This window comes from Hemitrygon akajei, chromosome 13 (assembly GCF_048418815.1).
Source record: "Hemitrygon akajei chromosome 13, sHemAka1.3, whole genome shotgun sequence".
Lineage (NCBI taxonomy): Eukaryota > Metazoa > Chordata > Chondrichthyes > Myliobatiformes > Dasyatidae > Hemitrygon > Hemitrygon akajei.
This window is the reverse complement of record NC_133136.1, coordinates 28,133,987-28,158,147: the sequence shown is the minus strand read 5'-3', so window position 1 is coordinate 28,158,147 and position 24,161 is coordinate 28,133,987. Positions and strand designations below refer to the sequence as shown.

General features: G+C 38.5%; 1 protein-coding gene across 1 annotated transcript in view; it reads left to right on the top strand.

The window, feature by feature from the left end:
* Positions 1 to 24,161, top strand: part of npr2 (natriuretic peptide receptor 2) — a 144,586-nt gene that overhangs the window by 59,167 nt on the left and 61,258 nt on the right. Inside the window, exons 10-12 of the mRNA XM_073064307.1 lie at positions 13,378 to 13,452; positions 22,333 to 22,410; positions 22,501 to 22,605. Of these exons, the coding sequence (XP_072920408.1) occupies positions 13,378 to 13,452; positions 22,333 to 22,410; positions 22,501 to 22,605 (258 nt within the window). The remainder of the gene's footprint in view (positions 1 to 13,377; positions 13,453 to 22,332; positions 22,411 to 22,500; positions 22,606 to 24,161) is intronic.

The window sequence follows — 24,161 nt, the reverse complement described above, 5'->3', positions numbered from 1 at the left end:
CACTGCTTCTCCTCTGTGACCTCTGCTGCCTCTGACTCTCAATCAGACCTGCTACCACAGCCACGTATCCTTCCTGGGAGCTTGTCTTTGCAGCCATCTTGTTCCACATGGCATATCAGATTCCTCTGACTTCAGCCTTTCCCACCCACGTGGCTTCACCTATCACTATCCAGCTAACCTCCTTCCCCTCCCTCCTCCTTTTTATTCTGGTATCTTTCTCCTTCCTTTCCAGTCCTGAAGAAGGATCTCAGCCTGAAACATGAACAGTTTATTCACTTCCATAGATGCTGCCTGACCAGCATTTTGTGTGTGTTGCTTTGGATTTCCAGCATCTGTAGATTTTCTCATACTTTTGTTCTACTTTATTAAATTCATGCGCAAACTGATGATTTAGCATTCACCATTACACTTGATGTACTATTACCAAATTGACCCTCACTTGCAAACTGGCCAGGTTCATGATGAGGGGTTTTCATGACTCCATCCCAAATGTGGGGTGATTACTTTGTCTTGGCTACTGCTTTGTCAAGTCTCTCACGTACTCTCTAGATCACTCCAGTTTCCTTTGCAACCAATTGTAAGGCAATAAATTCATTTCTTCTCCAGATGCAAACTTGTGTTTCCAACTTCTTCACTTGTGATCTCCACTCCTTACCTTGAGGTTATCTTTTGGCTTTACAATCCATCATCTGTACCGTCATTCATAGCAAGTTGAACAGACAAGATACATTTGTCTTATTATGCAACACTGATAACTGGAGGTCATTCCATGTTTCCCACAGCTCTGAGTCTGAACTTCCAGCCTAGCCAACTCCTGGTCTGGGGAAGCTCCACTCTTCTAGCTTGTTGGGATACTTGACACCTCTGTTTGCTTCAGATACGCCTTTTCCTGGAGAACACTGACCCTCACATTCTATGCCTACATCCTCTCATGCATTCTCTGCCATCTCATTGATTTCCATTGACTTGCGATCACTGTGCGCATATAGTGTTCTGCTGTGTTTACCTGTCATTCATAGGTCACAAAAAGATGGTTTCTTCATCCTGTAATCAGCATCACAACATCCATCAGTGTTCTGCTCCTGTGTGCTATCAGCTGATCTCCTACAAGACTGTTGGTCATATTCGTGACCTGGTCTTGTTTTTATCTCTCCACATGTCCGATCTCCAGAATATTTCCCGAGGTCTCTGTTTTTATCTCTTTGAAGTGTGTTTTCTTTCAGTACACTAATCCCAATAGCAGGTGAGAAAGCTTCTGCTTCTGACAAAATCTTCATCTGGTTCATTTGATAGATAGATAGATAGATAGATAGATACTTTATTCATCCCCATGGGGAAATTCAACATTTTTTCCAATGTCCCATACACTTGTTGTAGCAAAAACTCATTACATACAATACTTAACTCAGTAATAATATGATATGCATCTAAATCACTAACTCAAAAAGCATTAATAATAGCTTTAAAAAAAAGTTCTTAAGTCCTGGCAGTTGAATTGTAAAGCCTAATGGCATTGGGGAGTATTGACCTCTTCATCCTGTCTGAGGAGCATTGCATCGACAGTAACCTGTCGCTGAAACTGCTTCTCTGTCTCTGGATGGTGCTATGTAGAGGATGTTCAGGGTTTTCCATAATTGACCGTAGCCTACTCAGCGCCCTTCGCTCAGCTACCGATGTTAAACTCTCCAGTACTTTGCCCACGACAGAGCCCGCCTTCCTTATCAGCTTATTAAGACGTGAGGCTATAATATACCATTTCTTACATGGCTTTGATGATACATCCCCATGCATCTATTACTCAGATAAACCACAAATGAAACCAGTCTGTTGCACAAGGTCTCTGGTCTTGTACAAATACCAGATCACTGACTCTAAAATGAGTGCCAGCTCCAGTGGTTCACCAAATCCAAATACATTCAGCCTACTTTTGATTTCTCCTCTTGCATCTTTTTATTCTGTCATAGACTGAGCTGCCCTTTCTGTCAACTTGTTTGAAGCTGGGTGGCATGGAATTGCATGCATGTGCTTGAACCATTTCCACCTTGGGAATTAAACAAGTTAGATCCTGACAAAAGTCTGTCATAAATAGCAATAAAGACCACAAGAAACTATTCTCAATTTTGAAGTTGCCATTTGATATAGAAATATATATAGGAACTGTTTTATTCATCTTGCTTATGATCACTTTTCCCATCAATGGACCTGCAAAATATGTACTCTGCTCATCCAGGGTTTGTTCATCCATGGCCAGAGGGGATTTACTGGTGAGCTCTTGGAGTGTTCTTGAGAGGGCACACATTTCATCCAAGTATCTTCCCTATTGCTTGCCTATTCCTGACTCAAATAGAACATCTAGAAACTAGATATTTCTTGGTGTCCTTCGTGCAAATGTATCTCTTCCTTGTGGTGTAATAACTCTGAGTCACCAAAGAAACATAAGAAACTAGCTGTCTAACTATACTACCAAAGTGTCATTTTCCCATTCTCCATCCCATTGGCTACGAGGTATTGCAAAATTTAAAGTAAATTTACTTAAAAGTATAGTCTCATTTTATTAGGTCACTTTTTAAATCAAGGACTTATATGTGTCCAGGGCAACGATGTGGGCAGATAAAAATCATTGTGGATACTACCCACTCTGCAAACTGCCTGCATAAAGTTGATCCCTGATCTTGCTAGCAAGTTGTTGGGTTGTATTGGGTGTGCTGTCCATCAAAGGCACACTTGCCCAGTGATTTGCCCACTAATTTCCAATAGAGTCAGTGCATCCACATTCTGATATTACTCCTGTATATCATATAGTTATCATAAGCTGGCAATGTTTATGCAATGCTCCTCAGACAGGATGAAGAGGTCAATACTCCCCAATGCCATTAGGCTTTACAATTCAACTGCCAGGACTTAAGAACTTTTTTTTTTTTTAAAGCTATTATTAATGCTTTTTGAGTTAGTGATTTAGATGCATATCATATTATTACTGAGTTAAGTATTGTATGTAATGAGTTTTTGCTACAACAAGTGTATGGGACATTGGAAAAAATGTTGAATTTCCCCATGGGGATGAATAAAGTATCTATCTATCTATCTATCTATCTATCTCTGCTGTCTAGCTGCAGCCATCAGGGTACATGATTATGATTTTCATACTGCAAGCTACTTATGATGAATCCGAAGTTTCAACCATAAAATATTAATGGAATTTTGTCACCCTCCAAGCAAAATCCTAACTACCTCAAAATAGCTGAGTATTAGCAGCCCTCCTTTAGAATGGGGCTTTGATGATAAAATCAGTTGGTACCATATCTCCAGTCCCAGTAGGTGTGACAAGACTATTCCAGCACTCTAAGGTTTTACACCAGCAGTAATGTGGCTGGATCATAACAAACAAGAACATTTGCACATGGCAGCAACTTCAGTCCAAGAGCACAGGTTGATGTTTTGTGATGCAACAATACATACAGGCGTCTGTGCACTTTGTTTACAAATAGTTTACAAATATGATAGAAAAGCGTCATGTGCTTTCTTCACTAATCAGTAAGGTTATGGCTGATCTTTTACTCAGCCTCACTTTCCTACACTAATCTTGCAACCCTTGATTCCCTTAATATTGGAAAATCTGTCAATCTGTATTGAATATATTCAGGGGCTGTGCCTGAACAGCCTTCTTAGTTAGGGAAACCCAACAGTTCATCATCTGGGTGAAGATATTTCTTTAAATCTTAAACCTGAGTGGCAGTCCCGTATTTTGTAATACTAACCCATGGTTGTAGCTGTGCCCATTCAGGAGGAATGTTGTATCTAACAGCTACCCAAATCAAGACTTACAGAACCTGAAGCCTTAGGCAGATATTTGATTCAGTAAATTGGCCTACCTTCTTCCGGCACTAAGCACGCACAAAATGCTGGAGGAACTCAGCAGATAAGAGTCATAGAGCATTACAGCACAGAAGTAAGCCCTTTGGCCCATCTAGTTTGTGCCAACTTATTATTCTGTCTCGTCCCATTTAGCTGTATTAGAACCATAGCCTTCCATATCCCTCTCATCAATGTACCTATCCAAGCTTCTCTTAACTGTTGTAACTGAACTTGCATTCACGACTTCTGCTGGCAGCGTGTTCTATACTTGCACCTCCCTCTCAGTGGAGACGTTCCCCTCAGTTTCCCCTTAAATATTCCACCTTTCAGCCTATACCTATGATCACTAGTTCCAGTCTCATCCAACCTGAGGGGAAAAGTCTGCTTCTGTTTACCCCATGGAGGGAAATAAACAGTAGCAGTCTCTTCATTGATACAACTTGTCCTTTTGCCTCTTCTTCCCAGTCTTTTCCTGCAGGCTGTAAGGCACATTCTGCACTTAAAAATCTAGCATTCACCTTCTGGCTAATATTGGTTATTACACATCGAATGCTTCCAAGGTCATTAATGTGCTTAACAAGCACAGATCTTCATTCTTCTGATCTTTCTCTGATCTTCCTTTGCATACATGTTCACAGATTATTAGTCAACGAACAATCATAGAGGTACGTGGGTATTCTCTCAGATTCCTCATATAATTTATGGGTGGTAAAAAGGTAAATAGGTTTGGAGAGGCATTGACCAGATGATATCCTGCCTGTAAGCTGCTACTGAAGCTAGAATGTTTATGCAGTTCTTCCGAGTAAGTTTTATTCAGTCATAAACCTGTGAATATTGACAATGATGATTTGATGTCAAAAACCCAATTGAACATCTTGCATTCGTTTTATGCCATGCCGTATAGCCATGATTGCTCTTGGCAAATGTTTCTACAGAACTGGTTTGCCATTACCTTCTTCTAGGCAGTGTCGTTACAAGATGGGTGACCCCAACCATTATGAATTCTCTTCAGAGATTATTTGCCTGGTGTCACAACCAGGACTTGCAATATGCACCAGCTGCTCATACAACCATTCACCACCTGCTCCCCTGGCTTCACAAGACCTTGATCCAGGGGGACAAAGCAGGTGCTACACTTTTTCCAAGCAGGTTAGTTGAGGGAAGGAGTGCCTTACACTTCCATTGGTAGAGATGTCTCTCTACCCTGCTACCCACTGTTGAACAGACAGACAGACATACTTTATTGATCCCGAGGGAAATTGGGTTTCATTACAGCCGCACCAACCAAGAATAGTGAAGAAATATAGCAATAATTAAATAATAACAACTTAATCATGCCAAGTGGAAATAAAGTCCAGGACCAGCCTACTGGCTCAGGGTGTCTGACACTCCGAGGGAGGAGTTGTAAAGTTTGATGGCCACAGGTAGGAATGACTTCCTATGACGCTCAGTGTTACATCTCAGTGGAATGAGTCTCTGGCTGAATGTACTCCTGTGCCTAACCAGTACATTATGGAGTGGATGGGAGTCATTGTCCAAGATGGCATGCAACTTGGACAGCATCCTCTTTTCAGACACCACCGCCAGAGAGTCAAGTTACACCCCCACAACATCACTGGCCTTACGAATGAGTTTGTTGATTCTATTGGTGTCTGCTACCCTCAGCCTGCTGCCCCAGCACACAACAGCAAACATGATAGCACTGGCCACCACAGCCTCGTAGAACATCCTCAGCATCGTCGGCAGATGTTAAAGGACCTCACTCTCCTCAGGAAATAGAGACAGCTCTGACCCTTCTTGTAGACAGCTTCAATGTTCTTTGACCAGTCCAGTTTATTGTCCATTCGTATCCCCAGATATTTGTAATCCTCCACTGTGTCCACGCTGACCCCTTGGATGGAAACAGGAGTCACCGGTGCCTTAGCCCTCCTCAGGTCCAGCACCAGCTCCTTACTTTTTCACATTAAGCTGCAGATGATTCTGCTCGCACCATGTGACAAAGTTTCCCACCATAGTCCTGTACTCAGCCTCATCTCCCTTGCTGATGCATCCAACTATGGCAGAGTCATCAGAAAACTTCTGAAGATGGCAAGACTCTGTGCAGTAGTTGAAGTCCGAGGTGTAGATGGTGAAGAGAAAGGGAGACCAGACAGTCCCCTGTGGAGCCCCAGTGCTGCTGACCACTCTGTCTGACACACAGTGTTGCAAGCGCACGTACTGTGGTCTGCCAGTCAGGTAATCAATAATCCATGACACCAGGGAAGCATCCACCTGCATCACTGTCAGCTTCTCCCCCAGCAGAGCAGGGCGGATGGTGTTGAACGCACTGGAGAAGTAAAAAAACATGACCCTCGCAGTGCTCGCTGGCTTGTCCAGGTGGGCGTAGACACAGTTCAGCAGGTAGACGATGACATCCTCAACTCCCAGTCAGGGCTGATAGGCGAACTGGAGGATGAACTAGGCTCTCTTGATGGAGGTGGTACTGCCTGACACTTGGTGGAGTGAAGGTAACCACTGGCATGTGTCCTAACCAGAATGTTGTTTGGAACTTGCATGTGAATATAGACTGCTTTGTTAAGATTGCATTGATCAATTGCGTTTTTATTATTTTATGGAATGTGGATTTTGCTGGAAAGGCTGACATTTAGCTGCTCATTCCCAACTGTCTTTCAGATGGTGGCAGTGAGCCACCTTGAACAGCTGTGGTCTGTGTGTTGAATGCATTCCCACAGCGAAGCTAGGGATTGTGTTCCAGGACTTGGTGTCACTGCCTGGAATATAGACAGCATGGAAGTTTTGCAATTCACCAGAGTAAGCCTGAATGCCATCTATGTCTTGTACTTTAGGACTGCTTCATTATTTGAGGAGTAGGGAGAAGAATTGAAGATCATGCAAATATTCCCACTTCGGTATGACGGAGGGAAGGTTGATGATGAAGTAATTAAGAGGTTGGCCCTGGAACATTACCTTGACAAACTTCTGCAGCAAAATTCAGGGGTTGTAATACTTAACCTCCAGCAAGTACAGTCCTCTTTCTTTGTGTGAAATAAGGTTTTAAACAGTGAGGATTCCCCTAACCCCCACTCCCTCTGATTCTCCTTGATTTCAATTTTACAGTTCACTTTGCTACTTACAGTTAAGTGTTGCTGTGATATTAAGCACATATACTCTCACCACACCCTAGAATCCAGATCCTTTGTCTGTATTTGGACCAAGGCTCCAAAGGTATCTGCCTCTGTATGGTCCTGCCAAAAAGGAACATCAGTGAGCGAGCTTTTGTTGGAGAAAGGACCAATTTTATAGCATCCTTGCCTATGCCTTCCATACCTTATTGATGACTGAGAGTGGCAGAAGTGATCTTTTTGGTGACAGAAGATGCATGGGGGATTTAATGCATTGTTTGAGTGGATGCTGTTGTTGTAGCTGAGTAAGAGATGCAGCTATTGTTCCTGTTTCCTAAGGTGGGGGAGTCTAAGACCAGAGGACAGTGCCTCAGAATAGAACTTTTGAGGGACTTCTTTGTCCAGAGAATGGTGAATCTGCAGAATTCATTGCCACAGGCGGCTTTGGAGGCCAAGTCATTGGGTGTATTTAAGGCAGGGGTTAATAGATTCTTGATTAGTCGGGGCATGAAGGGATACGGAGAGAAGGCAGGAGATTGGGGCTGAGAGGGAAAATGGATCAGCCTTGATGAAATGGCAGAGCAGACTTGATGGGTCAAATAGCCTAATTCTGTTCCTATGTCTTGTGATCTTAAGTCCGATGCAGACAACTGTTTATTGATATTGAGAAGTTATGCCTGGTCTACCCAAGTCGAGCTTAATAATGTGTATCATCAAAAAGAAACAATGATTATGACATTGTCTCCTGAGGAACTTCTGTCGTGGTTTCTAGAAATAACCAGGAGACGCAGAAGATTCTTCGAGAAGTTTAAGCTTTGCAACCAAAAGCTGAGACAATTAATGAAAGTGTCACTAGTTGCCTGCCGAGCCTAGTTCACAGTATTCTTTATAGTACTTTCTTATCTCAGTTACATTAGCATATACTTGTTCTAATGCCTTGACTGGTTTTCACACCATCACACCATCGCACAATCCTGTCTAGTCTACTCCTTGGAACATGTGTCCCCCTTCCCGGCTTTGACTAGTTTTCATACCATCACTCCACTCCACGATCCCGTCTACCACCGTTATCTCTACATGCTTACTTTCACTGTTAGCTACCTTCTTAAGGCACTGATGCATTCAATAGTACAGAGACAATACAGAGATTACATTCTGGCCAATAAATTGGATACATAGCAAATAGCAAACACAAGGCTGGCCACATAGCAAACGTTGCAACTTTATTCTCCAATTCTTCCCACCAGCTTGAGAAGCAGTCATTTATTTTGACTGCCTGCTTTCTACCCTCAGCCAGTTTTGTTTCCAAACAGTCGCTGCTCATGGACTATAAGTTGAATATGGTACTTCAGAAATGCGAACTATTAAAAATATAATACATAACACATTTTCTCTATTAATTCTCACCTAGTATGTTTTTTAGTCAAGTACAATTTGCCCTTTAGGAAAGTCATGTTGGGTTTCACCTATCAACTCATACTTAATTAGTTTTGGATTTTTTTTTCCCAGACGACTTCTTCTCAGTGTTTTCTCACACTTTTGGAGCTATGGGCCTAATGCAGGTGGATCAGAATCAGGTTTATTATCACCGGCATGTGATGTGAAATTTGTTAACTTAGCAGCATCCGTTCAATGCAATACCTAACATAGAAGAAAGAAAAAATAATATTAATAAATAAAGTAAAATATAATAATAGCAAACAAGTAAATTAATTACATATATTGAATAGATTAAAAAACATGCAAAAATATATATAATTTATATATTGAAAAGTGTGGTAGTGTCCAAAGCTTCAAAGTCCATTCAGGAATCAGATGGCAGAGAGGAAGAAGCTGTTCCTGAATCGCTGAGTGTGTGCCTTCAGGTTTCTGTATCTCCTACCTGATGGTAACAGTGAGAAAAGGGCATGTCCTGGGTGCTGGAGGTCCTTAATAATGGACGCTGCCTTTCTGAGACACCGCTCCCGAAAGATGAGCTGGGTACTTTGTAGGCTAGTGCCCAAGATGGAGCTGAATTGATTTACAACCTTCTGCAGCTTCTTTCAGTCCTGTGCAGTAGCCCCTCCAGACTGTGATGCAGCCTGACAGAATGCTCTCCACAGTTCAACTATAGAAGTTTTTGAGTGTATTTGTTGACATGACATGGGATAAATGTAGGTACATCTTAGGCAGCATGAACAAATTGGGCCAAAGAGTCTGTTTCCATACTGAATAACACTACAAATCTCTTTTAGTTTAACTGACCTGTACACAGAACATTTTTTAGAAGTCCTTCCCCCCCTATTGAATAGGATGCAAGATTGGCAATGTCTATAGTTTTCCTATTGAGATAAGTAAAGTTGTGATATTTGCCGCTTCTACATTTCCTTCCCTTGATAACCTGGATTGCAGTCAAACTGGATAAGGTGGTAGTTCTCTGTTGAACCCTACCAACCTTCTCATAAATTCCTCCAGTTCAGTTTCTCTATTGCTGTTACATTGATTTTGGCAGCAACCACTTTGTTGGTGGAGACACTGTGGAGCTGTGACTAATAGAGTTCAGTTTTAGGACACAGTGTTATTGCCTTATGCTAAAAATCATAGGCTTGACACACTGGAAACAAAGCTGTTCTTACCAAAATATTATAACAAAATATAATTATATATAATCTACTCCCCTCAGCTGGTGAATACTACTTAATTGGACATTAAGCTGACAACTTTTGAAGAATGACCTAACTAGCAAATAACTCATCATCTAAAAGTATATTAAAACAAAATACAAGTATGTTGCTCTTCTGTACAGTTAATTTATTGGTGCTAGTTGACTGACTACATAAACAGTTTTAACATGCTTTCTCAACATTCTTGTAGTTGCTTAATAAAGAGGCTTTTATTCCCTTTCAACAGAGTCAGAGGTTTATAGTGGTCCATCATGGAAAAAGACCCTTCTATGAGCCCAACTCATCTATGTTGATCAAGATTCCAACCTACACTAATTCCATTTTGTCCATATCACTATAAAACTTACATATTAATGCACTTGTCTAAATTATTTTTAATGGTGTAATTGAACATCCTTTTAAGCTTATTCAATATTACCACCAGAGACGTGCCCCTCAAATCTCCTTAAAATCTTTGCCTCTCACATTAAACCTATTCTCTCCACTTTCAGACTCCACTACCATGGAAAAAAAAGATTTTGCCTATTTGTGCACCTCATAATTCTATAAACTTCCACGAGGTCACACCTCGTCCTCCTTCACTCCATGAAAAATAGTCCCACATATGCAATCTCTCCTTATTAGTCAAGTCTTATATTGCAGCCAACATTCATGTGAATTGCTTACTCTCTAGTTAAATCACATCCTTCCTACAGCACAGTGACCAGAACTACACATAATATTCAAACTGCAGCCAAACAAATTATTTGTACACTATAGCGTAATATTCCCAAATCCTAAATGCAATATCACATTATGAAGACAAACATATTTCACATCTTCATCTCTCTGTTTACCTGGTGCTATCACTTTCTGGAAGTGATTTTATATTTATCCTCTGAGAGCTCGCAGTTGCAAAATACACCTCAGGGTGGATTGAGTTTTTGGGCTCCAGGGTTGTATTTTTGAATGGGTTATAGCCTTGGCCAGCAAGGGGTTCCCGAATGCACTGTGTCCAGCCGTGTGAGCAGAGTACTGGGCAGGTTCTGTGGAGTGTGTGCAAACATCTTGCTGCCTAAATGAGCCTAGTATAGGGAACAGCTGTCTACTGCAATAAAAATGACACTTTGGATATTCTCAGTGAGTGGAAGTCCATGAAAAGAAGCGACAAATAAAATTAAAAGCCTATGGCAACCAAAGAATCACAGATACTTAAAGAAAAGCAGCAGATGCATCCACAGTAAAGGTCAGAAAGGGAATGAAGTAAAGAGAGACCAGGTGAAAAGGGAAGTCAGCATGTAACGGAGCAGGAGACAGCAAGCAAAATAGTGATTCTTAACACTGAGGTCATACATAGTAATATGAGTGTATTTTTGTGCCATTATAATTATTCGAGTTATTAGGCACATGCGTTACAGCTTATGGGAGCTGTTTCTGAATTGAAGGTGTTGTTAAGAAAAAGTGGATCAGAACAAATAATACAATATGTGTAAAAATAAGAGGATAGCTGATAAAGCACCAATTATGAAACATGACCCCGGGTTGACATTGTATGAATGAGACTTGAATGAAGAACTGATTAAATCTGAAGTGAACACTTTAGAGAAGTGCTGTTTGCAGTGATGAGTTTTGAGGCAGAAAGCATTTTCAGACTGAGTAAGCATACATTTGGTTAAATTTACAATTATATATTTATAGCTTTGTGAATAATTAATTGCACAGTTTCATATGCAAACAGTGGGAACAGTGTAGTATGTAAGAGTAAGCATGTCTTTGAAGAATTGAAAATATTATATAACCTTGATGTATCATGGTTCCTGATATTCAGTTAGAAATGCTTGCCTTCAGCTAAAGGATGTTCTGTTCCTGGTTCTGCACTGTTTTGGTGATAATACTGGCAACAACACCAAAGCAACTCCCAAACTCCATGACCTGGTTATGTTTTCACAGGGAATGTGAGAACGTGGGAAAATAGTTTGATGCAACAGAAAATTCAAAATATGGATATCTTAACTTGTGACAAACAGTTTCAAAGTTCAAAGTGAATTTATTATTGAAGTGCATAAATATGTCACCATGTAGAAGAAACACAATCAAATTAATGAAAGACCACACCCAACAGGGTGGACAACAACCAATGTGGTAAAAAAAAGCTGAAAATATAAAAAGAAAGTGAAAAGAATAATAATAATAAGTAATAAATATCAACAACATAAGGTAAAGAGTCCTTGAAAGTAAGTCCAGTTCAGTGATGGGAGCGAGGGAAGTTTTCTTCATTGGTTCAGGAGCCTGATGGTTGACGAGTAATAGCTGTTCCTGAACTTGGTGGTGTAGGCCTTGAGGCTCCTGATGGCAGCAGTGAAAAGAGAGTATAGCCTGAGTGGTGGGGGTCCTCGCTGTGACAGTGCTCTGTATGAATGTGCTCAATGGTGGGGAGTGCTTTACCCATGATAGACTGTGGTATATCTACTACTTTTTTTAATATAAGGACATTGGTGCTTCCATATCAGGCTCTGATGCAACCTGACAATGAACTTTCTACCACACATCTCTAGAAGTTGGTCAAGTTTTAGGAGACATGCCGAATCTTCACAAACATCTAGGAAGGTAGAAGCACTACCGTGCTTTCTTTGTAATGGCACTTATATGCTGGACACAGGACAGAGCCTCTGAAATGATAATACTGAGGGATTTAAAGTTGCTGACCCTAGCCACCTCTGATCCCCCTTGTTTAGGGATCAAACAAACCCAACTTTTACAATCTGCTTTTTGAAATGGTATTTACATCAAGGAATTAGAATTTTTAATTATGTGAGGGATCTGAAAATCTAGGATTGTCCTTAAACAGAAAAGATTTTAACAGAAGTATTCAAAACCATGAAGTACTTTGATGTGGAAAATTATTTCTGGTGTCCAAAGGTTTGTTAACCAGGAAAGATGGTGGTGAGTTGATAAGGGCAAGGAGATGTGGAAAAATAATTTAAAAATCAGTTGAATAATACACTATCTTTAAAAAAAGCAGAATAATAAAAGTGATTAGAGTTGTAAAAAATAGGCATGGAGTCATAGAGCAGAGAAAACAAGTCCTTAAGCACAACTCATCCTGGCTGATCAATTTGCCAATCTGAGCTAGTCCCGCTTGACTTCATTTGTCTGATATTCTTCTATCCATGTACATATGCAACTGTCTTCTAAGTGTCATAATTGTGCTTGTCTCTGTCACTTCCTGGGAATATTTTGTTTCTGAGTACCTCCAACTGACAGACTGCTGGGCGGCAGATTCTGTGTGGGAAATTGGGTGTTAATGCTTGGACAAATGTCTAATAAATCAAACTAAAGGGTAATTTGATTTTGCAATGCAAGTGTAAAACACTTACTCCTGAAGTTTCAAGCTTTGCTGTGCCTAATGTCCTCTGTCAATTCAGTTAAAAGTTTCTCATGTTTAGAATAGATGGAAAGATTTCACTTTGGTATAAGCACTAAAGTTTCTGCTGAAGCTGGAAATCCAGAGTAAGCACGGTTTCTCTTTAGTGTGATTTTTAAGGGTTTTATTGCACAAGTCAGGGTGCTCTGCAATTTAAATCTATAATGGCAAGTGTATCTTTAATATATGAACTTCAAGCTTCATCAGCGGGAAAGATTGGTTTGATTTTTTTTGGAAGCTATTTAATATATTACTAGGCTGTAATTCTTTCAAGGTTAAAATGGACGATGTATTCTTCAATAACGCTCTTCCGTTTCCTTTGTTTCTGTTACAGCGAGGCTCTAGTTATTGCTCGTTAGTAACAACTCAAGGGAAATACCAGCTTTTTGCAAGGACTTGCTACTTTAAGGTACTCATCTCATTTCCTTCTTCAGTGCATCCATTTGCTTTGTGCCAGTGATGTCAGACTTTCATATGAGAAAGGGTGTAAGAAGATATAGAATATGCAATGTGCACACCAGTTTGCTGCTAGACATCCACAGCCGACGGGGTGAAATCTCGCGGTGAAATCTGTTTGTCAGATTGATGTAATGCTTTAAATTCCCTCGGGTATCCATGGTCAGGACCTGTATCTACAAAGTATGTCACTGCTAAGAGCTGAACAAGGATGGAAGAGCGATCAGCTTTCACTCTCCCCATGTAAATAAGGCACAGACAGGAAAGAGCTTCACTGCATAATTAATGTAATTGCAATAAACCAGATTCAAAATGGGATGTTTCTCTTTCTCAGCAACAATCTGACTCTCTTCTCTTGCCCTCTGCCAATCTGTATTATATTGCTTACATCTCTTGCTTTCAGCATAACTGCGCTAGACATTATATAAATAGGTTTAATCTGTTGCTAGCAGAATGAAAGTGCTCTGTCTCCTAGTTCTGCTTCTGCTTTCAAAAACAGGGGTTAAGAGACAAGTTAATCTTCACATAAAGCCATAGAGTATCAAATAATAATAAACCTATCATTCAGTACAATTTCTATCTTTACCACTTCTGCACTGAAAGTACAGCTTAATGATAAAGCAGTAGAATTATTACAGTGTATGTAGAAGTAAAGCAGTATCTGCACTGCCATCTTGTGAGTCATTGCACTTTCTACAGGTGACAAAATGAGTAGACTGCATCTTTTCAGGTGATCGGTAATCAGTTAAAGACTCGTCAATGATCAGTCTTTCAATCAGAGAAACTCTTGGTCATAGGGTATTACAGCATAGAAACAGGCCCTTTGGCTCATCTAGTCCATGCTGAAACATTACTCTGCTTAGTTCCATCAACCTGCACCTGGACCAGAGGCCTCCACACCCTTCCCATCCATGTACCTATCCAATTATTTTCTTAAATGTTGAAATCAAACCTGCATCCACCACTTGTCCTGGCAGCTGCTTCTACACTCTCACCACCCTCTGAAGGGAAAAAAAGTTCCCCCTCATTTTTCTCTTAAACATAGAAACATAGAAAACCAACAGCACAATAGAGGGCCTTTGGCCCACAAAGCTGTGTTAAACATGTCCTTACCTGAGAAATTACCTAGTGTTACCCATAGCCCTCTATTTTTCTAAGCTCCATGTACCTGTCCAGGAGTCTCTTAAAAGACCCTATCGTATCCGCCGCCATCACCGTCTTTGGCAGCCCATTCCACGCTCTCACCACTCTCTGTGTAAAAAATCCTACCCCTGATATCTCCTCTGTACCTACTTCCAAGCACTTTAAAACTGTGCCCTCTCATGCTAGCCATTAAAACTGTGCCCTCTCATGCTAAACATGTCATTGGAATTGAAAAGAGTTGGAGATATAACCAGGGTGTAGGGAGTAAAGTTGGGGTTTGAGGATGATGGGTGGGGACATGAATGCATACCAATAGGGAAGTGCATAATAGAAGAGAAGACAAGAAAGATTAAATGGAAAGAGAATTAATGATGCAAGGCAAAAAAGTCAAGTTGTAAAGAAATGGTAGGTATAAATAGAAATAGAATCACTATCACAGTCAACATTTAGCAGTCTAATCAAGAAATGAGATATTTCTTGTTGATATCATAATAAAACCTTCATGGAATAGCCCAAGAGGATGAAGACAGAGGTCAGAGTGTGAGTGAGATAGGGAATTAAAGTAACAGGTGACCAGATGCTCAGAGTCACACTCTAAGACTGAATGGCAGTGTTCTGCAGAATGGTCACCTGCTCGATGTTTATGCATGCTGCTTCTTGTGCAGTATATTGAGTACAGTGGACTGAATGAGTCTCTGCTAAATCATTGATTCATTCAGAGTCTTGGATAATGAGAAGAAAAACGGTATAATCAGTGTAGCTGAGGGATCCAGTGATCTATGACTTGATTGGAGTTTATCCACCAAAAGGGAGAGTGAACACAGCACAATAAGATAGAATTCAAATAAATGCAGTAAATAAGATTACAATACAAAGTGTGGAAAAGCTATAGTGAATTTCATATCACCCTTTGCACAAAATTGCATGTCTAAAAAAGTGTGCATCTAGTCCCTTTGTCCTGTCAATATTACTTTCATTCGGGTTTTAATAGTATAGTCGAAGCTGTATTACCTATCAAAATGTTTTAAGTTGGTGAATCACTTAAAGCCTCAAATTCTAGTCTCATGCTTATGATGTTGATGCACCATCAATAACTCTCGAAGACGGAAGGTGAACGATAGGCTTTTATTAGCAGGGAAAGGGAGCACGGCCTCCAATTGCCTTTATACAGGGGTCTGTGGGAGGAGCCACAGGAGCAGTCAGCAGAGGGGCGTGTCCAGACAGATATACATAGTTTACCACAGATGTAACATCACCGTAATGCAGATAATGAAGATAGATAGGTATATTATGAAAGGAACATTACATCATGATATTTACAAAAGAAATAAGATAAAAATCTAGAAGACAAAAAGAACTATAGTTTTATAGAACTTTTTATTATCTTCTTTTTATGGAAGACAAAACGTTACCAATAACTTATGCATGACTTTACCAGCAAAAGTTCAGATGGATAATTTCAATGTCAAGCAGTAGGAATGGAGATAAATGAAGTGCTAGAAATCATAATTTCAAAGTCTACTTTCTGAAACATAGAAATAGATTTAGACCATAAGACCATGAGATATATGAGCAGAAATAGGCTATTCTGCCCATCGAGTCTATTCCACTATTCAATCATGGGCTGATTCAATTCTTCCAGTCATTCCCACTCCCCTGCCTCACCCCATACCGTTTGATGTCCTGGCTAATCAAGGACCTATCTTATCTCTGCCTTAAATACACCCAATAACTTGGCCTCCACAGCTGCTCATGGCAACAAATTGCACAGATTTACCACCCTCTGACTAAAGTAATTTCTCCGCACCTTAGTTCTAAAAGGACATCCTTCAATCCTGAAGTCATGCCCTCTTGTCCTAGAATCTCCTACCATGGGAAATATCTTTGCCATATCTAATTTGTTCAGGACTTTTAATATTCAGAATGTTTCTATGAGATCCCTCCTCATTCTCCTGAACTCCAGGGAATACAGCCCAAGAGCTGCCAGACGTTCCTCATACGGTAGCCCTTTCATTCCTGGAATCATTCTGGCTTTCTAAATTAAGGGGCCCCTTATAGAGCCTCAACATCACATCCCTGCTCTTATATTCTATACACAAAAATACAACTTCAGATGCTGTGGATCAAAGATGCCAACATTGCATTTGCCTTCTTCACGACCGACTCAACCTGGAGGTTAATCTATGGGCTATCTTGCACAAGGGCTCCCAAGTCCCTCTGCATCTCTGAATTTTGAATTCTCTCCCCATCTAAATAATAGTCTGCCTGTTCATTCCTTCCACCAAAGTGCATGACTGTACACTTTCCAACATAGTATTTCATTTGCAAATTCTTTGTCCATTCCCCTAAAGTCTCTCCGCAGGCCCTCTGTTTCCTCAACACTACCCACTCCTCCACCTGTCTTTGTATCATTGGCAAATTTAGCCACAAATCCATTTATACCATAGTTCAAATCACTGACATACTTTGTAAAAAGCAGCGGTTCACTGACCTCGGTGGAACTCCACTGGTAACCGGCAGCCAGCCAGAATAGGATCCCTTTATTCCCACTCTGTTTTCTGCCAACCAGCCAATGCTCCATCCATGCTAGTAACTTATCTTGCTAAGCAGCCTCATGTGCAGCACCTTGTCAAAGGCCTTCTGAAAATCCAAGTACACCACATCTACTACATCTCTATTGTCTACCCTGCTTGTAATTTCCTCAAGGAATTGCAGTAGGTTTGTCAGACAGGATTTTCCTTTCAGAAAACTATGCTGGCTTTGGCCTATCTTGTCATGTGCCTCCAGGTACTTCATAATCTCATCCCCAACAATCGATTCCAACAACTTCCAAACCACTGATGTCAGGCTAATAGGTCTATAGTTTCCTTTCTGGGGCATCCCACCCTTCTTAAGTAGCGGAGTAACATTTGCCATTTTCCAGCCATCCGGTACAATGCCAAAATCTATCAATTCTTGAAAGATCATTGTTTTTTTTTTGATTTTTTAATATAGTTACATGAAATAGAATAGTAGAATAATGATATATATCAGCCCTCCCCCTCCCCTTCACCCTCCCCCCCTCTTAACATCCCTATCTAAAAAAAAAAGAAAGAAAGAAAGACAGACTGACTGGATATCGGAAGATCCCCACATGCTCCATGGAATTCAAAATAGCTTTAATATATATATATTTGATTCTTTCCCCAGATGACTAATAACTTTATCTTCAGAGCACCTATATATTTAATCCTATCTTTTGTAAGGGCACCAAATTTCAGAAAAAGGTCATATTTATTTCTTAAATTATAAGTAATTTTTTCAAGTGGAATGCAGCTAAAAATTTCATTATTCCCACAATCTATACTTAAGTATGAATCCGATTTCCAAGTAACTGCAATAGTCTTTTTGGCTACTGCCAATGCAATTTTTATAAATTCTTTCTGATATTTGTTCAATTTAGGTTTCGGTTTTATCTCTTCAATATCACCCAATAAAAATAATATTGGGTTATGTGGAAGTTGTGTTCCGATAATTTGTTCCAGTAAAACTCTTAAATTTATCCAAAAAGGTTGAATTTTAGCACAGGACCAAGTAGAATGTAACTTCTGCGGCAGTTTTATTGGTAGTGTTTGGAATAAATACTGTAATCTAGGAAATATATTTATTTTTACAGCATTGACTCTACCTACTAATGTTATTGGTAACATCACTCATTTATCAAGATCTTCTTGAATTTTTTTCAGTAATGGCAAATAAATTAATTTATATAAATTCTTTATATCGTTATCAACTCTTATACCTAAATATTTTATATCATTTATCGGCCATCCAAATTGAGTTACTCATGGACATTGACTATAATCTCCTTTAGTAAGGGGTAAAATTTCACTTTTATCCCAATTTATTTTATACCCTGATATTTTCCCATATTCTTTCAACCTAAAAGAGAATGCAATGGGTTTGTTAAATAAATCAGAACATCATCAGCAAAAAGATTAATCTTATATTCCTCCCAATTAACTCTGAAACCCATAATATCTGAATCGGTTCTAATTAATTCAGCTAATGGTTCTATCGCCAATACAAATAGAGCAAGTGATAATGGACAACTTTGTCTAGTTGAAGTTTGGTGTTGAAGTTTGGCCATTTGTCACTACTTTAGCTTTGGGACTAGTATTTAAGGGTTTAATCCAGTTTATAAAAGATTCTCCTAACCCATATTTTTCCAATACTTTAAATAAAAAATCCCATTCCAATCTATCAAATGCTTTTTCTGAATCCAAAGCAACTGCCACGCTCATTTCATCCCTCTTTTGTGCCAAATGAATTATACTAAGTAACCGAGTTACATTATCTGCTGATTGTCTATTTTTAATAAATCCTGTTTGATCCATATGTATTAATTTTGGTAAGTATTTAGATAATCTATTAGATAAAATTTTTGCTATTATTTTATAGTCAGTGTTCAACAAAGAAATAGGCCTATATGATGTTGGTTTTAAAGGATCTCTATCTTTTTTTGTCAATACTGTTAAAATCACTGTCGAAAAAGATTCTGGAAGTTTATGTGTTCTTTCTGCTTGATATAGAAACTCCATAAAAGGAGGGATTAATAAATCTTTAAACTTTTTCTAAAATTCAGGCGGAAAACCATCCTCTCCTGGAGATTTATTACTCTGGAGAGATCCTAGGGCTTCTTCAACCTCTTTTAATGTAAAAGGCATATCTAATCCCTTCTGTTCTTCCGAATTCAATTTTGGAAGAGTTTTTTGTGATAGAAATCTTTCTATCTCAACAACATCATTTTGTGATTCAGATTGATATAATTCAGAATAAAAATCTTTAAAGGTTTCATTAATTTCTAAAGGTTTATAAGTAATTTTATTTGCACCTTTTCTAATTGTGTTTATCGTTTTGGAAGCCTGCTCTGTTTTCAACTGCCAAGCAAGAATCTTGTGTGATCTTTCACCTAATTCATAATATCTCTGTTTAGTTCTCATAATTACTTTTTCTGTTCAGTATGTCTGGAGCGTATTGTAGCTTCTTATTGACAAGTTGTCTTCGTTTTTCTTCTGTCGTATATCTTTGAGATTCTTTTTCTAATTTTACAATATCTTTTTCCAATTGATCCATTTCTACCATATATTCCTTAATTTTAGAAGTATAACTTATTATCTGGCCCCTCAAATATGCTTTCATTGCTTCCCATGGTATAAATTTATCATCAACTGAATATGAGTTTGTATCCAAAAAAATTTGAATCTTTTTTTCCATAAAATCACAAAAATCTCATCGTTTTAATAATATTGAATTAAATTTCCATCTGTAAATCAATTCCTCCTTATCCATCATTATCATTATTATCAAAGGGGAATGATCTGACAGTATTCTCACTTTATATTCCATACTTTTCACTCTTATCCTGAATATTCGCTGATAATAAAAAATAATCTATTCTTGAATAAGTTTTATGTCTATTTGAATAAAATGAATAATCTCTTTCTCTTGGATTAATTCTTCTCCATATATCAATCAAATTTAAATCTTTCATCAATGATAAAGTTAGTTTTACTACTTTTGATTTTGTAATAGCAGTCGATCTGTCTAGAACTGGGTCTAGACAAAAGGTAAAATCTCCACCTACTAATAATTTATCATGTGCGTCAGCCAAATTCAAAAAAGTTTCTTGTATAAATTTTGCATCATTTTCATTTGGTGCATAAATATTCATAAGAGTCCATAATTCCAAAAAGATTTGACAATGTATAATCACATATCTCCCCGCAGAATCAATTAATACATTTTGTATTTTAATTGGTAAGGTTTTATTAACCAAAATTGCAACTCCCTTCACCTTTGAATTAAATGAAGCTGCAAAAACACTTCCAACCCAATCTCTCTTTAATTTCTGATGTTCTATCTCTGTTAAATGTGTTTCCTGCAAAAAGGCTATATCTACTTTCATTTTCTTAATGTATGTTAGAACTCTTTTTCTTTTCACAGGTCCATTAAACCCATTAACATTTAAACTTAAAAAATTCAGTATATTAATCATTGTTTTTAACAAGGTTACTCCAATCTATAACAGTACATAATATCTCAACTCTCATAGTACCTTGGGGAATCTCTTTAAAATTTTTCATGTTGCTATGCGTCTCCCCCCCAATCATCCAGGCAAAGAAAGAAAAATAGAAGAAAGATAGATTATAAAGAAAAAGATAACAACATACCCCCCTACTAATGTTGTGAATGGAAAAAATCACAACATTACCCCCCTCCGTTTTACGGGTCATGGCAATCACCATGATTACACACGTGAATCCCGTAGCAATCGATCAGAAGCTTCCCCAGCTCCCCATAACAAAAAATATATATATAAGAGAAAAAAATTAATATCACTACTCCCGATTAATATTCCTCAAATTTTTACCTTCCTCCCCTGCTATCATATAATTAAAATATATTTGTATATTCTTCTACCCTTACATATCCGTCAAATCCATTCCCAATTTCAGTCTTCATCTTTAATCCATTTCGCTTCCATAAATTCTTTATTGTATCTAGCGAATAGTTGAAAGTTCTTGTGCAAACTCCTCCACTTTCCGATAATCAGTAAAAAATCTTCTTTCTTCGTCATCCAAAAAAATTACCAGCATTGCTGGGTAGCATAATATAAATTTGTAACTCTTTTCCCATAAGACTTTTTTCACTGGGTTAAATTCCTAACTCCTCTTCAAAAGATCAAAACTTATGTCGGGATAGAAAAGAACTCTTTTCCCTTCTATCATCAATAGCCCATTTCTCTTTCTGGCATCTTGAGCAGCCGCCTTCAGGATCCTTTCTTTATCTTGATATCTTAAGCATTTTATTAAGATTGATCGCGGATTTTGATCATGTTGGGGTTTTGGTCTTAAAGCTCTATGAGCCCTTTCGATTTCAATTAACTGACTTCCTTCTTCCATTTCCAAAGTCTCCGGGATCCATTTTTGAAAGAATTTTATTGGATCTTCTCCCTCTATACCTTCTTTAAGACCAACAATCTTAATATTGTTTTGTCCGCTAAAATTTTCAAGCACATCCACTTTTTCCAACAACCGTTTTCTTTCTGATGTCCAGGCAAGGATATTATTTTCCATCTTGTCCACTCTATCAATGGTGTCTCCCGTTATTTGTTCCAGCTTTTTAACTTTCTTATCTGTTTTCTCCTGTTTTTTCACAACCTTATCAAGCGTAGTCTTTATTGCTTTTAATTCATGCATTATTTGTATCAGGGCTTCTCTTATGTCTTCAGAAAGTCCTCCCTTTTTAATTTCTTCTGGTTCTTCTTCTTCCTCTTTTTCCTCATCTGTGTTGTCATTCAAGGACTTCTGAAATCCATTTTCCTTGCATACTAGTCATGAGCAGATTCTGAGCTAATGGAAACTTTTTATGAATTAATCCATTGCACGCTGTTGGACAATTCAACTGTTGTTAAATGGATTTAATGTTCCAATATTGATATGAATAAAATGTTTGTAAAATGTAAGTAATACAACATGGAAGTAAATAGTGTCAGATTATTATTTGTATCATTTATTCAAAACTATAAAATACTTTTAAAATATTTCCTCCCATTTCTCTAAATAAAGTTTTGACGCTGGCAATAGATTTAATTATTGTATCTTGGCCACTGCAACTTAAATACTAAAATATTCATCTTTATTTTCAGGGTAATTTAGTTGCAATAAAGCATGTGAATAAGAAAAGGATTGACCTCACCAGGCAAGTGCTATTTGAATTAAAACATGTAAGTATGCAAATTTCTGAGCGTCTTCAGAAACTATCTTATCAACTCTGTGCGTGAACTCAAGTATTTCTAATAATTTGTCTGTTACAGATGCAGGATGTGCAGTTTAATCACTTGACAAGATTCATTGGAGCCTGCATTGATAGCCCAAATATCTGCATTGTGACAGAATACTGTCCTCGAGGAAGTCTTCAGGTAAGATGGTGACACCATTGAGATTATAGCAATTTTGCTTGAAGCATAGCTACTTGGTCACTGATGTAGCTTGCTGCAAGAAATCACTTTACTAGTTTCAGTTTTTACTTGTTGAGGAATCACTTATAGCTAATGGGTTATTAAGGTAAGAACTGTTATTCAATGGAAAATGATACATAACTTTTGGTTGCAAGTGAAACTTGATTTGAAGGGACTGTAACTGAAATCATTCACATTGTCAACATAGTATGCTATTATATTTAATGCTTTTGTGAAACAGGGGTGGAATGAACTGGACTTCAGTTGGCAATTTCTGAGAAACTGCTGGGTAACAGCAATGTTGGGACAAGCTCATCTCTGACATCCATGTCTGTACATCGGAAAGCAGAATTCAGAGGTGAGCTGGAGGTTAGATGCCAGCTTATCTGACCTCACTCTGGCCTAACCACTGAGTCCAAGAGCTAAAGAATTCCAGTCTTGAATTGTGGGCTTGGATTTGTTTTTGAATCTAGGTCTTTCTATTTTATGCATTGTGACCACGATCCCTTGAATGAGGTCACTCATATTGCTTAAAGGGTAAATGCAAGTAAGTCTTCTACATTCTGTTATTTTTATAGAGCTCTCTGGCACACAAAGAGGCTCTTTAGCCCATCTAGTCCACGGCAGCATGATCTTCTGCCTAGTTGAATCTATCTGAACTAGACTAAGGTCCTCCATATCACTCTTATCCAAATTTCTCTTAAATATTACAATTTGACTTGCATCTGCCACATCATTCCACACTTGCACCATTGTCTAGTTGAAGAAGATCCCTCTGAAGTCCAGTAGTTCACCTTTCACACGACCTGTGTTACGGATTCAGCAACAATAAATATATGAGTGAGGCAGGGGTTTTTATAACAATTAAAACATTTATTAAACACTGAAAAACAAACCCCCAAAAGTAAACAAATCACTAACGTAACTGGAAATCAGCTGCTGTGCAGCAGCTTAAACAGTTCTTAAAGCAATGAAGCTTAAACAGTTTTTAAAGCGATGTTGCAAAAACAGTTCTTCTAAGTAATATTGCAAAAGTTCAAAATGCTTCCAGTCCATTTAAGGGAGAGACTTTTTTAGACGATTTAAATTCTCTTTCACGTCGTGTCGTTGCGATTCCCAGTCGAACTATACTTTTCCCACGGAAGAGTTTACGAAGATGGAAAATGAAATGGCTTAAAGGCACTGACCTTTCCTTTACAAAACTGTTCCCAATCCTTTCTGCTATTCACAGGGATTAACACGGGGACAGTCAATGAATTCCTTCCGAATGAGGATCAAACAAGGTTGAACCTGTTTCACCGTCGAAATCAACTTTCCTCGATCTTTTAACTCCCGAACTCCAATCTTCACTCTCTACTGATTTTTAACTAGCAGTATTATAAAGAAACTGCTGGCAATGACCTTTTAAACTTTAGGCATTAAATAAAACTCCATCTTTCAACTAAACTGCATCATAACATTAAATCACACAGTGGCATGAAGTCAACATGGCAAATCCAGCCACGAACTGCCCCTCC